This window comes from Vitis vinifera, chromosome 13 (assembly GCF_030704535.1).
Source record: "Vitis vinifera cultivar Pinot Noir 40024 chromosome 13, ASM3070453v1".
NCBI classification, from domain to species: domain Eukaryota; kingdom Viridiplantae; phylum Streptophyta; class Magnoliopsida; order Vitales; family Vitaceae; genus Vitis; species Vitis vinifera.
The window spans coordinates 2181613-2196644 of record NC_081817.1 but is presented as its reverse complement, the minus strand read 5'-3'; the positions used below and the strand labels follow the sequence as shown (position 1 = coordinate 2196644).

At 34.2% G+C, this 15032-nt stretch overlaps 2 protein-coding genes across 3 annotated transcripts; one reads left to right on the top strand and one right to left on the bottom strand.

Annotated features, from left to right (window-relative positions):
- The first annotated feature begins 100 nt into the window (after window positions 1-100).
- LOC100248533 (ankyrin repeat-containing protein ITN1) lies at window positions 101-6775 on the top strand. Of its 2 annotated transcripts, none has more exons than XM_002282168.5 (4): window positions 101-316; window positions 505-1005; window positions 2859-3268; window positions 5601-6775. In XM_002282168.5, the coding sequence occupies exons 1-4, from the start codon at window positions 289-291 to the stop codon at window positions 6429-6431; spliced, it is 1770 nt and encodes a 589-aa protein (XP_002282204.1). In that variant the 5' UTR covers window positions 101-288; the 3' UTR covers window positions 6432-6775. The 2 variants fall into 2 exon arrangements, with proteins under 2 accessions (XP_002282204.1, XP_010658137.1); XM_010659835.3 differs by having other exon boundaries at window positions 199-376.
- Window positions 6776-12882: 6107 nt separating this feature from the next.
- On the bottom strand, window positions 12883-14287 carry LOC100262135 (probable membrane-associated kinase regulator 4). The gene has a single exon (XM_002275952.4). The coding sequence runs from the start codon at window positions 14264-14266 to the stop codon at window positions 13094-13096; it is 1173 nt and encodes a 390-aa protein (XP_002275988.2). The 5' UTR covers window positions 14267-14287; the 3' UTR covers window positions 12883-13093.
- Between the last annotated feature and the right edge of the window lie 745 nt (window positions 14288-15032).

The following is a 15032-nucleotide window of genomic DNA, read 5'->3' as shown; positions in this document are numbered from 1 at the left end:
TTTTTTTTTTTTCAAACAAAACATAGAACCACATATTGAAAGTTCAGTCCACGTGGAAGGCATATCATGTGGGGAATAATTTGAAACAAAAATCCAAACACCTTTTTCCGCCAAACCAGCGGCCTTCGCTGCAGCTTCCTTTTCATTTGTCGTTTTCTATTATTCTTTTTAACTTTAATTTTAATTTTTTTAAAAATCATCGTCATCATTTCATCTACACAAATCTGAGTTCTCACTCCTCACCGAAATGATTTTTTAGGTTTTCACGCCTGTTCTGGCTAACCAAACATGGCTTCACCTGTAACTGTGAAAGAAGGTACTCTCTCAGTCTCGGTTTGTTTGGCTACCGTGGAAATTGTGGAAACTTTCTTAAAAAGTATTTCTGATGCTTTCTGTTCATTTGTCTAACTGATTCAATTTCTAGAAGAAAGTTTCAAGATTGGGGATTTTGATTTATTTATTTTATTTTTTTTAACTAATCTTGACTTTGATCGGTTTGTTCAGAGATGGAGAGGGACTTGGAAAAGGGACTGGTTACGCCAGCACCGAACCAGAACCCTCTGGCAGAGCCATCGCCGTCGCCGTCTCCGTCGTCGACTGCCTCAGCTCCGGCGCTGGTGCTTTCGAGCTCCAGCAAACGGATCGATCAGGCGGGAAAGAAGAAGTATGTGAAGCAAGTGACCGGCCGTCACAACGACACGGAACTCCATCTAGCGGCGCAGCGCGGCGATTTGGCCGCCGTGAAGCAGATTCTGGACGATATTCATTCGCAGATCGGTGATACCATGAGCGGTGCCGAGTTCGAAGCTGAAGTTGCTGAGGTGAGGACTTTGATGGTGAATGAAGTGAATGAGTTGGGAGAGACGGCGCTGTTCACTGCAGCGGAGAAAGGGCATATTGATGTCGTGAAGGAATTGTTGAAGTATTCAAATAGAGAGAGTATATCGAGGAAGAACCGGTCGCAGTTCGGTCCTTTGCATATAGCTGCTGCTCAGGGACACCATGGTAATATTTTTATGTATTATGTATTACCATCTTTGACTGCTTAATTTCTTAAAGAGAAAATTGAGGTAATGAGAAGGAAAATTCAATGCATTTAATAGCTGCATAGATTAGATAGAATTATGTTTGGTTTGATCTTAAAGAATACTAAATTCAACATCTTAAATTCTTTTCTTTTTATATGTTTCCACAGCAAATGAAGTGCAAATTACAATTCTGAATATTGCTGATTGTGTTGAGATTCTCTTTATGCTAGGAAGATTGAAATTGGTTTCTATGGTGATTGGGGGTGTTGGAGATGTAGCATAATTTAGGTGTGCTTCATAGTATATTTGTAATGAATTGTGATGCCTTTGATACGTTAACTGCCTTATCCTAGGTTGATTTTTTCTTTCTTTTTCTGAGTCATTTACAAAGTTTTTTTAGGTCTGTGCAAGGTAACTGCTTAAGTAAATGTGTTTATTAGGTATTCAAAGGGGTAAAATTTTGTACTGAAATTGATTAACCTCTAGTCCAACCGTGCATTCAAAAGGCAAGTTAATAGTTTTTTTTCACAAGTATATTTTTTCAAGATTATGAGACTTATACTGGGGAATCTGCTAGCAGAATGCACATAGCTGGAGAAAGATATGTATATATTAATAGTAAAAGAAACATTACACCAAAGTAGAAGAACATATGCATTAGGCATGAAAGGCCAATCTATAAAATCAGTCAAAGGCATTGAGCCTTCTCTTATGTACATGCTAACCCAAGCTGAAAGGTTACAAATGAACAAATGTTTCAACTTTTGATCAATCTATTCCTTGTTTTCAAATGCTCTTCAATTTATCTCTTATCATAAAACCTATTATTGTAAATTATATGGATTAATCTAATCTAGCTTGTCCGCATGCAAACATGATGCACGTGGGCCTAAAATTATATGGCTTAGCTTATGGGAACAATAAGCAGGTTGTTCAGTTATGAGTTTTGATAAGAAGCTTACAGCTTGATGTAGTATGGATTCCAAGTCAAAAGCAACAAATGTTTGTGCTTGATGGTTTTGGCTAAATTTTGACTTGTGCTTGGAGAAGGGATTAACTTGAAAGAGGTGCAAAGTGCTTATTTTTAGGCCATAAATCCATATGTTTTTAAGTAGCTGCTGGTATCTCTGGAATTGGAGTTACATTTTTTATTTCTTATACATGGTAAGAACTTCACAATTAGTACCTATATTAACATGCTTGGTGACTTGACTCCCAACATACATTGTGATCATGGGCAGCATGCTAGATATCAATGGGCTACAAGGGCCTGTGGTGTCATTCTTGGTGTTGTTTATTTTGTCCCTTGCTTAGCTTCAAAACTTTTTAATGTTTCTAAATTCCTTTTGGTTTGCTAAGGTACATGCAAGATATAAGTTGAAGTTTGGTTAGGGTTTTTGCTAAACTCTGAAAATGAATTGGTAACATAATAGGTTCTCATGCTTGTGGATGGGGGTGCAGAAAATGATATTCAACGATTCCTTTCATCTATCAAAGGAAAACAATGTCAAAGTTTATGAGTTGGTAACATAATAGGTTCTCTTGCTTGTGGATGGGGGTGTATAAAATGATACTCGGTGATTCCTTTCATCTATCAAAGGGAAACAATGTCAAAGATCTATTACTTCTAGGGTTTCAAGATATCAAACTTCCATCTTATTCTGCTTTAAATTTTGTTGGTCAAAACTCCATAGATTTAAAGTAAATCTCATGACAGGCTTGCAACGTTACTTCTTTTAGATATGTTCATTTACATAATTTCATGGTAAGCTAACTATATTTCTACAAAGAAAAGGACTAGAATATTCATCATGACTCTTTTTGTTACAGCCATTGTCCAAGTTCTGTTAGACTATGACCCAGAGCTGAGCAAAACAATTGGGCCATCAAATGCAACCCCCCTAGTTTCTGCTGCATCAAGAGGGCATACAGCAGTAGTTATTGAACTGTTGTCAAAGGATTGTGGCTTGTTAGAGATTGCCAAATCCAATGGGAAAAATGCATTACATTTGGCTGCTCGACAGGGTCATGTTGACATTGTAGAAGCATTACTGGAAAAAGATCCACAGTTGGCACGAAGAACTGACAAGAAAGGACAAACTGCATTACACATGGCTGTAAAAGGGGTGAGCTGTGAGGTGGTGAAATTACTTCTTAATGCAGATGCCGCTATTGTTATGCTCCCAGACAAGCAAGGTAATACAGCATTACATGTCGCCACCAGGAAAAAGCGAGCAGAGGTATGTCTTGTTTTTGTATCTTTTGTTTTTTGTTTCCTTTTTTTGTCTTTTCTTTTTAAGGAGAGACATAGTAGTGCTTGGTGATGATGCTCTTTTTCTTTAATTTTATACCTTTTGAATTGTCAGTGGCTTACATAGCTTTGAGTGCTTAGTGTTTTAATTTCACTTAGCATTGCATACCAATAGAAAATTTTTAATCAATTGGCAATAATTACTAAATTCTATCTTTGTTTGTCTTAATATGTGACATTCAATTAGAGTGCCTTCCACCCTTTCTTGCCATTTCCAAACAATACATTTTCGAAAGAACCTTAATTGGATCTGTGCATAACTTATTTGATTTATAAAGGTTGTAGCTTGACTATGGAGTTCAGTCAAAATTTTGTTCAGAACTACCTGTAAAGATTCTCTGGTGATATTTTTTATTGAAGGCTTCATCTAATATGGAGTAGCTATGAATCTATTATTCCTCTTTTCTTGTTTCTTTTTGGTGGGGCATCTTATATCTGTAATCTTCCCCTTTAGATGCATTCTAATTTAATTTATATTTGCCTGTCCAATTTTTTTTTTTAAAAAAATCCTTAATTCAGATGATATTACATTAGATGCAAAACAAAATAATTTATACTTCATTTTGGTAGTTTTCTAGTGTTCACTCTCAAATATTTTCCATTAAGCTTGGACATTTTGTCGTTCAACATTTTAATTGTTTTATCCTTTTAAAGTTTCTTTGTCCCAATGGTTGGCCACTTAAGGCTTGTAGCTGTCTGGTTTTAATATTTTCAAGGTGCATGATGTTAATCTTTGTCAGCTTCTCATGATGTACCATGTCTATACATGGAAAATTTTTCTCTTGGATATAGCTATGTTTGAGATGAACTTCAACTTCTTACTGCCTCTTCTGGCTGTGAATGCAGTGTATCTAATCCTGTTCCGTGATTGCATCAGCATTTATTTGGTTTCTTTAGGATGTATGCTTTGTTCCATGGAAGATGCCAGATTCATGCCTCTGGATCCTTCGACTGTTACTGTTCCCTGCATATTTGTGCACCATTACAAAAAATGAGATTTATGGTGTTTTTACCATTAAACTTTTTTCTTATTCATATATGAATATTTCCTTTAGGCTATGTTTGATTCCTGAAAAGTATTAAAGAAAAAAAAATTCTAAGTAAAATGATTTGCTCATGTTTAGTTTTACCATGGAAAACTAGAAGGAAAATCAAATATAATAAAAGTAGTTAGAAATGTATACATTTTAAAATTATTTAATTTTTATATAGAAGAGGAAAAATAAGTAAAATAAGTTTGGAGTAACATATAAAAATAATTTATTGTCTTTAAATCTAATTTTTATTTTCCTATATTTTTTCTTTCCTTCCATGTTTCCTTTCTATTTTGTTTTCCTCACATTTTCTCTCAATTTTTTTAGGAACCAGACATGGCCCTAGACTATGTTTGGTTTCAAAAAATTTGAGGGAAAGAAAATGAAGAATAAAAATATAAGAAAAGAAAAAAGTAAGGAAAATTTATAAAAAAATTTCTTATTTGTTTGCCTATAGAAAAGTTGAAAAAAAGAAAATTGAGTCTTGTTTGGTAATTGTTTTTTAAAACAGTTTTCTATTTTTCATAACAAAATATAGGAAAACATGATTGGCAATTAGAAAACAAAAAATAGTTTTATCTTTTTAAAAATAGAAAACATGATGTTTTCACAAAACGTTTTTTAGTTGTTTTGAATTGTTTTCACTTATTTTTTTAGGGTTATTTTTAAAAATAGTTATATAAATATGGGGAATGATTAAAAATGAAGCATTACATATAAAAATTATTTTTAAAACATATTTAAAAACATAGAAAACAGGTTAAGAATACCTTAGGTTCCCAAACATACTTTTATTTTATAGAACATAAAAGAATATTTTTGAAACCTGTTCTTAAAAGCTGTTTTTCAAAATTATTTTGGACAACACTTTCGAATCAGAGCCTTAAATTGCTGAAGAATGTACTTTTCTTAAACTTTCTGCACTCTTTTTCTGCACTCACAATTTTCTATGGCATCCAAGAGAAAATCATTTTCTTTAAAATTTATTTTCCCTTTCGTGCTTCCAAGAAACAGACATGGCCGTAAACATTTCCTGAAATTTAATATATCATAACTATTTCTGATTTCTGTGTGGCTGTCTGTATTCTTAGTTTTCTGTTTTCTTGGAGTCTGCAGGTTTACTGCTCATGTAGTTTGCCCCTTGCTGTTGATTATTTTCACATACCATATAATCTATTAGGATTATAGCTAGAACAAGAGTATTGAACCTTCCTTTTTCCTTTGCAGATAGTGAATGAATTATTGCGCCTCCCTGACGCCAATGTTAATGCACTGAACAGAGACCACAAAACATCTCTTGATATAGCGGAAGACCTTTCCCACTCTGAAGAAGCTTCAGAAATAAAGGACTGCCTTATTCGCTATGGTGCTATCAAAGCTAATGAACTGAACCAACCAAGAGACGAGTTGAGGAATACCGTGACTCAGATCAAGAGAGATGTCCACACTCAACTTGAACAAACCAGGAGAACAAACAAAAATGTCCATAACATTTCTAAAGAGCTCAGAAAACTCCACCGAGAAGGGATCAACAATGCCACCAACTCAGTGACTGTGGTGGCTGTTCTATTTGCCACAGTTGCCTTTGCCGCCATTTTCACTGTGCCTGGTGGAGATAACCCCGATGGGACAGGGGTGGTAGTGAAGAGTGCTTCTTTTAAAATCTTCTTCATCTTCAATGCTTTGGCACTTTTCACATCCTTGGCTGTTGTGGTAGTTCAAATTACTTTGGTCAGAGGGGAGACAAAAGCAGAGAGAAACGTGGTGGTGGTGATCAACAAGTTGATGTGGTTGGCTTCTGTGTGTACGTCAGTGGCTTTTATTGCCTCCTCTTATATAGTGGTTGGCAGGCATAACGAATGGGCTGCGATTTTCGTTACAGTTGTAGGAGGAGTAATAATGGCCGGGGTCCTTGGCACCATGACTTACTATGTGGTTAAATCAAAGAGGATAAGATCAGTGAGGAGGAAAGACAAGAATGCAAGGAGGAGCGGATCCAACTCCTGGCATCACTCCGAGTTCTCCGATTCAGAAATTGATAGGATTTATGCCCTCTGATGCAGAACCTATCAGAGTTTGGAGAATCGTAGAGAAAGAAGAACAACTGATGCAGGATAGCGAGGTGTTTGGTTGCACTTCCCCAAAAGCCCTGAAGCTCCAGGAATTAACAAGGATACAATTGACAGCAAGCGTTCTGCAGGGGTTGGCTGGCATGTTGTCTATATTCCTGCCATTGGACTGTAAGTCTGTAAAAACTGAAACCCTTTGACCTTAGGCCTGTTCTGTTGATGCCCTTGTTTAGCTAAATATGAAAACGGAAAAGGGGAGGTTGCTTTTTTGAGCGTTGGTTCTGTACATATACAATCCAGAAACTAAAAGGATTTCATGATTCGAGCAAGAAATGGTGAGAAACATGGCGGACTTGAGTTCTCAAATTCTGGGAAGAGGGACAGAGAAGGTAGTGAGCTTGAGCTTGCTATGATTCAAAATTGGTTGGATAATTTATCCTTAAGAGCCAAAATTTGAATAGCATGAAATGGCATTAAGCCTCTCTATGTTGGTCCGTGGGGTCACACTCGTGAAGTTGGTTCAGTTTTAGTTGCAACACCAATTTTAGAAGGTTAAAATCGGAAGTGAAAAAGAGCACTGAGTTTTGAAAAAATAGATTTCAGAACTTACCAGGGCTGTTAAGGAAAGTTTCAAAAGTAGTTCTCATGTTTAAAAACAATTTTCAATTGATTTTAGAAATAATTTTTTAGGTTTTATTAAAATTTTCAAAATATATATATATATATATTTTTTTTAATTCTCGTTTGGAATATTCTATAAAAAAAATAGTTTAAAATATTTTAAATTTATTTTTAAAAACTAATCTATTTTCATTACAAATTCTAAAAACGAAAAAAATTATTTTCTTAAACCCCAAATGATAGGTAAGAGTTGGTCTTAAACCCAAAAGATGGGAAATTTGCAAGACATTGCTCCTTATATCTAATTATCTAGAAATCAAATAATTAGATATTCTTAAATTCATGAGACTAGGGGTCGGATCGAACCAAGCCAGAGGGCCTGGGCTGGCGGTTTACCCTTTACATGCCCTATGACCGATTCACCCGTTCTTTGCCAACTCAATTTTCTCCGGGTCGGGGTATGTTTGATTGATTGGAATAACATTGAAATAAGATAAGATCAAATTAAACAAATTATTTCATTATTTATCCTATCTTCAATTAAACATAAGATAAGAGAGATAGTGAAATATTTTATTTATTTATTTATTTTTATATTTTTTCTAAATGAAATATATTAATTTGAAGTTAAAATGTAAGATATATATATATATATATATATACATATATCATGTATCATAATTTATTTTTTAATTAAATTTTATTTTTTATATATAACTTATTTGGTAAAATAAAAAAAATTATTATAAAATTAAATTTATGTTTAAAAAAGAATTCAAAAAATATTTATAAGATATATTATAAAATAATAGTAATATATGTGTTATTCAAAATATATAAATTATTTGTATATATTGAATAATATAATATAAAAAAAAATTATTTATAAAATTTAAATATTTTAATCATAAATATTATTAAATATAAGAAAATTTTTATATTTTTTAAAAACAGAAAATAGTAAAATATAATATAATTTTTATTTTAAATATTAAAATATAACTTATAGTTTATTTTATTTTATAAATTAAATATAAGTATGACATAACATGTTTCCATAAATATGCTTCTTTAAGATATTACATCTATTAAATTTACTATTTAAGAATATCATATTTAATTAAAAATTATATTGATATTTTTTATTTAATAAAATATGATATTTTAGGATATATATATATACTCTCTTTTATCTTATCCCACAAACAAGTATAAGGTGACATTTATTTTTTTATTTTTTTTATTCAATTAAAAATAATTCATTGATATCAATTAATATAATTAAACTAAACCTATTGATAATAAGTTCACTTTACTTATATTGGTTAATATCAATAAGATACTTTTAGTTTAGTAAAAAAAATTAAATATTTTAACTTTTTCTATTCAATAAAAAAACAAATACTACCTTAAGTTTTCGTAATCAGTGCTTTAAGTTTTTTCTAAGTTAAACCGCTTATAGTTTTGTTAGTTCTTCCGTTTTACGTCTTATTTCCCATTTTCTCCGTCCCTTCTTAAAACGACATCGTTTGCCTCTTGCTGTGTTGTTGCGCGTCTTGTGACTCGGGAGTTGTGAGCTCCCTCCTTCAATTGTTAATTCTGTATTCTTATTCCCTTCAAAATGAAGTTTTCTCTCGGAATCGTACTTCTTTTTACATTCTTCATTTTCTTTACCTCATATTTCTCGGTAACCAAACAGAGACGCCTGGTGGTTTGTCTCTGGACTCTCTCTAGAGGTACGCTTATGTTTCCATTTTTGAGATTTAGTGTGTTAACTGTTGGTAAATTTTTGTACACTGCTTGTATTTTCTTTATCCTCTGTTTGGTCACTGAGAAATTTCGAAAATGAAAGAAAGTAAATTTATGAATATTGAAGTTTTCATTTTTCCCACTCAACTGAGCCTACTACAACATGAGAACATGAGATTCCAAATTTGAATTCTGAACCATCAAAAGACTTCATGGATTTCAAGAGGACCGTGAAAATCTTAGTTAGGTAGATAGAGTTGAGGTTTAGAAGTTACCTGCAACCTTTGAATATCTCATTGCTGAGTCTGCACAATCTGGCTAAAGATTGTGAGTAGAACATTTTATTTAAATACAGCAGTGCTCACATCTTCTTCGGGAATTTCTTTATTGCTTATTGGATTTCAGGAATTTGGCTCCCTTTCAACTCTATAGTGAGTCCAGTCATCAGTTCCATACCTCTTGATTCTATTCAATTATTTGTTGTAATTATTATTGTTTATACTTTTAGTCTGGAGACTGAAGGGCCTAAATTTTGGTCATTCTAGTTTTTGAACCATTTAGATGTCTAAGATGGGCTGCATTTATTGTCGATGCCTTCTTTTTAATTGAAGAATACTTTTATAAAAATGGATTATATAGGCTATGTTTGGTTACCGAAAATTTTGAGGGAAAGCGTGAGGGAAAGAAAATCGAGAGGAAAAGCCAAAGGAAAGAAAAAGGGAAGGAAAATGATTTAAATTCAATAAATTATTTTTATATACTACTTCAAACTCATTTAACTTATTTTAACTTTTCTATATAAAGATTAAATGATTTGAAGATATATAAGTTTTTAACTAATTTTAATTATATTTGTTTTTCTTTTCTATTTTTCATAGTGAAATCAAATATGAGAAAATCGTTTTCTTTAACAATTTTTTTTTTCTTTTCTTAGTACTTTCTTGGAACCAAACATAGCATAGAGTTCCAACTCAATGTATAGTTTCCGAAAACTGTTTTAAGACTAATAGCTTTCCAATGTATCCTGCAATTATTAATCTGGGGAGATATATAGATGAACCCTGCCTAGCTCTGTGTTTAATTGTCAACATGAGGAACTATGGCTGTGGTTCAAGAATTTAGAGTTGGCATCTCAGAGTCAATTTGGTTGGAACTCCTTTTCATCTGCCTTTTTTGGCTAACAAATTGTTGTTTCTAATACTTCGGAAGCATTATCTTGAGATTGATATCCAAAGTTTCATATACACACATTGCACGGTTTAGGAAAATGGATGAAACTCATGCTATTACACTTTTTGGACTTAGAATTTCCTTAACTCAGTTTTGGTGGGCAGGGAGAGAACTTACAATGAATAGACAGTCGTGTGATTATATTGAAGAAAAAAAAATGAGCCATTTATAATTTATATTGTCTGATATTCATTTTGGGGAAGAGATTGTATATCAGTCTAATGATGGATGTGGATTGTAATGTGTATGGTCACCTGATTCTCTGCTTGCATAAATTTCTTGAGAGTAAACAGTTATTTCAGACTGATGAAGATGGATTATCTGTTACATACTTACATGAAGGTACTCCACTCTCAAACAATTCATTATTCTAATGCTTGCCTACTAATATGTAACCTCCTTGTTTTTTTACCTTGCTGGTGTATCGACCCTAAGAAGACTAGGGGTACAATAACGAACCTGTGCTGTACTTAGTAAAGCCAAGCCCTCTCCTCAGGATTCCTTTGTTTTTTATTTATTTTGTTTTTTGTCATTAGTTTTTAGTTTTAAGCAATTTGAGAAGGAAAAGATTTTGACTTGTGTGCGTGTGTCTACCATATCCATCTATAAACATAAGAACAGGAGAGAAACTCCAAGGCATTCATCCCTAACAACAAATGGGCTGGGTTTTGATTTGGGTGGCAATTTCTCTGACAAAGGAGTACACTAATTGAGGATTCAAGTGTTCATTTTCTTTCTATATGCTTAGACAGCATCAGGAGCAATCATCCATCCTGTCAGACTACTGGGCCTGTAGACACAGTAGATTCACATCCTTCACTTTAACAATATTACAAACAAAGCTCCAAGCAATAGTTTTTTATCATGTTTTTTGGAGCATGTTAGAACATAGTTTAAAAATAAATTGGCCTGTGGACTCCCATTTCCAGGCTCTTCTATCTACCAAATAGTTTGCTAACCCTTGCTTCTTCTAGCCCATCCAAGAATGTGGCTCAAATTCTAAGAGTTGACAAAGAGGAGGAAAATATAAACAGAATGCAAGAACTATACTTGTTTTAGTTTCAATTTGAGACACATGGAGTTCTTTTCTGAGTCTTTTGGCTCAATGTCTGAATGGACACTCTGGGTCATGTAATTTATCCTCAAAGCTATTTTTTATAAAATGATTATATTAATATTCTGAAGAAATATGTCTGAGTATATCCATGAGCCTTTGTCTAAGTACTCATAAGTAGCAAAGCCCACAATTCTACTGCAGTACAATTGTGAAAATCAGTGACTGCAACATGTGGGAGATACTCTAGAAAGATTACAAGTGCATTAGCTATGTATGGTGCTACATATATGGTCTCAAACAAGCCAAAGGGTAGACCTGTTGTGTATCCTTCTGCTTTTTCTGCAATCTTTTGGGACCATCTTGAAAATTTAAATAACAAAGATAGGATGATTTAGATGCAGTAATTAAAAAATTCCAGGATTACCAGCTGGTAGCTTTCCTTTTTCCTTCTTTCTCCCCACAATCCGCGGAAGTTGAGTGGGGAAAAGGTTTCTTGTTACATGGTTATCAGTAATTTGTAGTGCTTAGTGACATCAGAGAAGTCATTTGCTGACTTTAATCTGTCATAATCCTGGCTGACATGTTCATCTAGTTTAAGAATTAGTACATCCACTTAGAAAATTAAAAGAAGCAAAAAAGCCACCTGGAAGGCTATTTGCCCACGCTCGGAGATTTCATGTACTGTATTTTTATTGTTTATTCAGAATCATCTTGTTTTAGAGGAAAGTTTTTAGCATACTAATATATGCAGGTGTCTCTTAGAGGCTCTTAAGAGGCAGACAGGTGGGCATTTGCAATCATATTCATGATTAGTTCTGTTATTAGATGATTGGATGGGACATTTTGATATTCTTTTTGCCAAAAATATGTCCTTACACAATTTTCTATCATTCAAGTTTTGGTGAAACTGGCTCATAGTATTCATGGTCCAAAAATTAAGAGTGAAGGAAGCAGTGTTCAATTAGTAATATTTTGTGATGAGATGACTTTTTTTACATTTTTCTAGTCAACATTCAAAAACATAGCCTACAAACTGAAACACCTCAAGACCCTCTATCTGTAGTCTTTAGAATTGCGTTATGAGAGCTTTGGGGGATTGTTAGATCCTTAGATTTGGGTACACAAACACAGATCTTTCTGATTTTTCTTTTTGTTTTGGTTCTTGCTTGATGAAAAGTTAAAAGATTGTATTTCTCACTGCCTTGAAAGAAAATATATATATATATATATATATATATATCTTCACTTTAACAGTCAGAATCTGATCCACATCATTCTTAGTTATGTTTAGATGGGTGAATAAAACTTTATATTTGCCTAAAACCTATATCAGGGTATGAACAGGCCAATAAAACACTGTATAGGTACCAGAATATCTACATGTGCAATATACCAGAAAGATGGAACTTGATGGCCAAGTATTGTATTGTTTAAGAGCAGTAATTTTTAAAATTCTTTTTGTCCTGGTTTTTTTATTTCAAATGTTGTATGCTCCTTAAAAATTGTGTTTTGATAAATAATAGTTTCTTGAAAGTTGTAATCAATGATCATGACATTTGAATTTTGCTAGCTAATTGAACCTTAATCAGGATTTAAATTAGAAAAACAACTGGGAAAAGGAGTGAGTTTTCTTAAGAGAATGCCTAAATTGGCTTTTGAATAAATGGAGCTAGGATATTCTTGTAACTTGGAAATTATTGTTAACGATTGACAAAGCGGATATCAATGTGAAAAATGTCAGTCAACTGTCATTTTGATCATGAATATCAACTTCCTTTTTGTTTAAGAGAGAATTTTATTCTGCATTTTCATGAAACTTTCACATGATGAACAGGTCTATCAGAGTACAGGAGAGCCATGCATAGTTCTGATCTTGTACTGAATCAGAGCATGCTAATCATCAAAATTTTGAAAGGATAAAAAAGGAACACAATATACCAATCAAACTTCGTACTTTGTCCTTGTTGTCCTCTCTCTCTCCGTCTCTCTTCTCTTCAGCCTCGGCAAAGAACTGGTCTTTCTTGGTCATCACAAACTGCAATCCTGGAAGCTGACAATGTGCAAAACCCAACTTCACTAACAGTCTTTCTTGATCGGAACAGCTGCTGAGACTGTTTGCAATGAGCGATTGCTCCCTGAATTGAGCACTCAAACTCTGAGTTTGCGCTGCTACTTCTCTTGAGAAACTGGAACTCATGAGACCCATTTGCATTACTTGAGCTTGAGGACGAAGAAGATCCAGATGAAGATAAAGAAGATGAAGACTTGGTTATTAAATGCCGTTTGAAAGCTCCTGAGAATGACCTTCTATGGTGACCCCCATCCTCATTGATCTTTTCTTTGTTAGAGCTCCTTGTGTCACTAGTTGACATCTGGTAACTGTCCTTCTGAAGTCCAAATGGGTTTTTCTTTGCCTTCATGTACTTACTTAAGGACTCCTTGGATTTTGAACCTGAAGCTTCATCTACCGTCCTTGCAGGTGCCACACAGGACTCATCTGAGCAGCCGGGTTTACCAAACAAGGACTTGAGATAAGCCCGGGAAGCCTTCAACTTCAGACCGAAGGAGGACTGCTTGATGAGCTTAAACTTTTTCATCCAGGACTTTTTTGGGTTGTCACTGATGAAACTGCTCATATCAGTTGAGTACTCCAAGAAATACTCATCTGGATTGAGTTCTCCACTAACCCGGCAAGATTCTGAAGGTGAGATATTACAGGATTCGAATGGGGTGCTGGTTGTAGTCGGTGTGGTGGCAGTGGTGGTTAATGGAGTGCTATAGAAGTCTCTGAAGGTATCAGTGTTGTCATGGAAAGCAGAGTTGGAGTTCTGGAGGAGTGTTTCCACCATTTGCAAGCGTGGAGGAAGGTGAAGAGGAAGGAGCTTCCCTTTGTAGAAGAGCTCATCAGCTGGGGAAGTTGTGATTTCTCTCTCAAGAGAGCTTGATGACATGTGGAACTCAAACTCTCTGGGGTGTGGAGGAGAGCTAATGGAGTGACAGAGGAAGTTGGAGTATGAACTGACTTCCATGTCTATGTAGTCTTCATCTGCATCATCACATAAATGAAAGTCTATGGCCATTTCTGATATCTCTCTCTCACACACTCTCTCTCTGGAGTAGCTTATGGGGAGCTGAGCTCTGTGAAGAGGGGAGGAAGGGAAGACCATCCTTTAAGAAGTGGCGATGCTGCCAAGTCATGAAAAGAAGCAACTGTTGGAAAATGTCAGAATTTTGGAAATTCTTGAATCTTTCAAATATAAAATTCAGAACATTATGGAGGAGTTTTTTTTTTTGCCCCAATGGCCCAGCACTGACCCATGTCTGTATTGTTTTCCTGAACTAATTATTTTTTGTGGTTCATTTCTCATTGCCTTTCGTCTTTCACATTTGAATTACAGGAGTCCTGTCTTTTTCTTTTGCTCTCTTTTTTCTAACAAGAACAAACTAAAAGAGAATCATTACTGATTTTAGGTGGATTACACAGTAATGCTATCATCTCTCTTTTGGTGGTGCAGGTTCTCTACAGAGCTTTATGTTTGACATCATTAAGAGTTAATTGTCTGGTGGGTGGGCCAATATGCTGATCCAATGATCTGATGCATTCTAACCCGAACACCCCACAAGTTGGATGATTAGGATCTCAATGGCAGAAAGGATTATACGGCTGATTCCAGGTAATTGAGACTTTTAGATAAAAGCTTTGATTTGTTGATTTGTCTTAGAAATCAAAGTTTTCAATGCTGGAACATACATTGATGGAACATTTTAGTTTGCAAAATATCCCATATTTTGGATATACATGTAAGTGTGTATAAATATATACTGACACACATATATAAGGAAAAAATGCACTAGAAATAGGGATTGAAATAAATAAAATATCTGATATGGTTAACAATGTATCTCAGTGGGAGTAAAGGGATAAAACCCCAC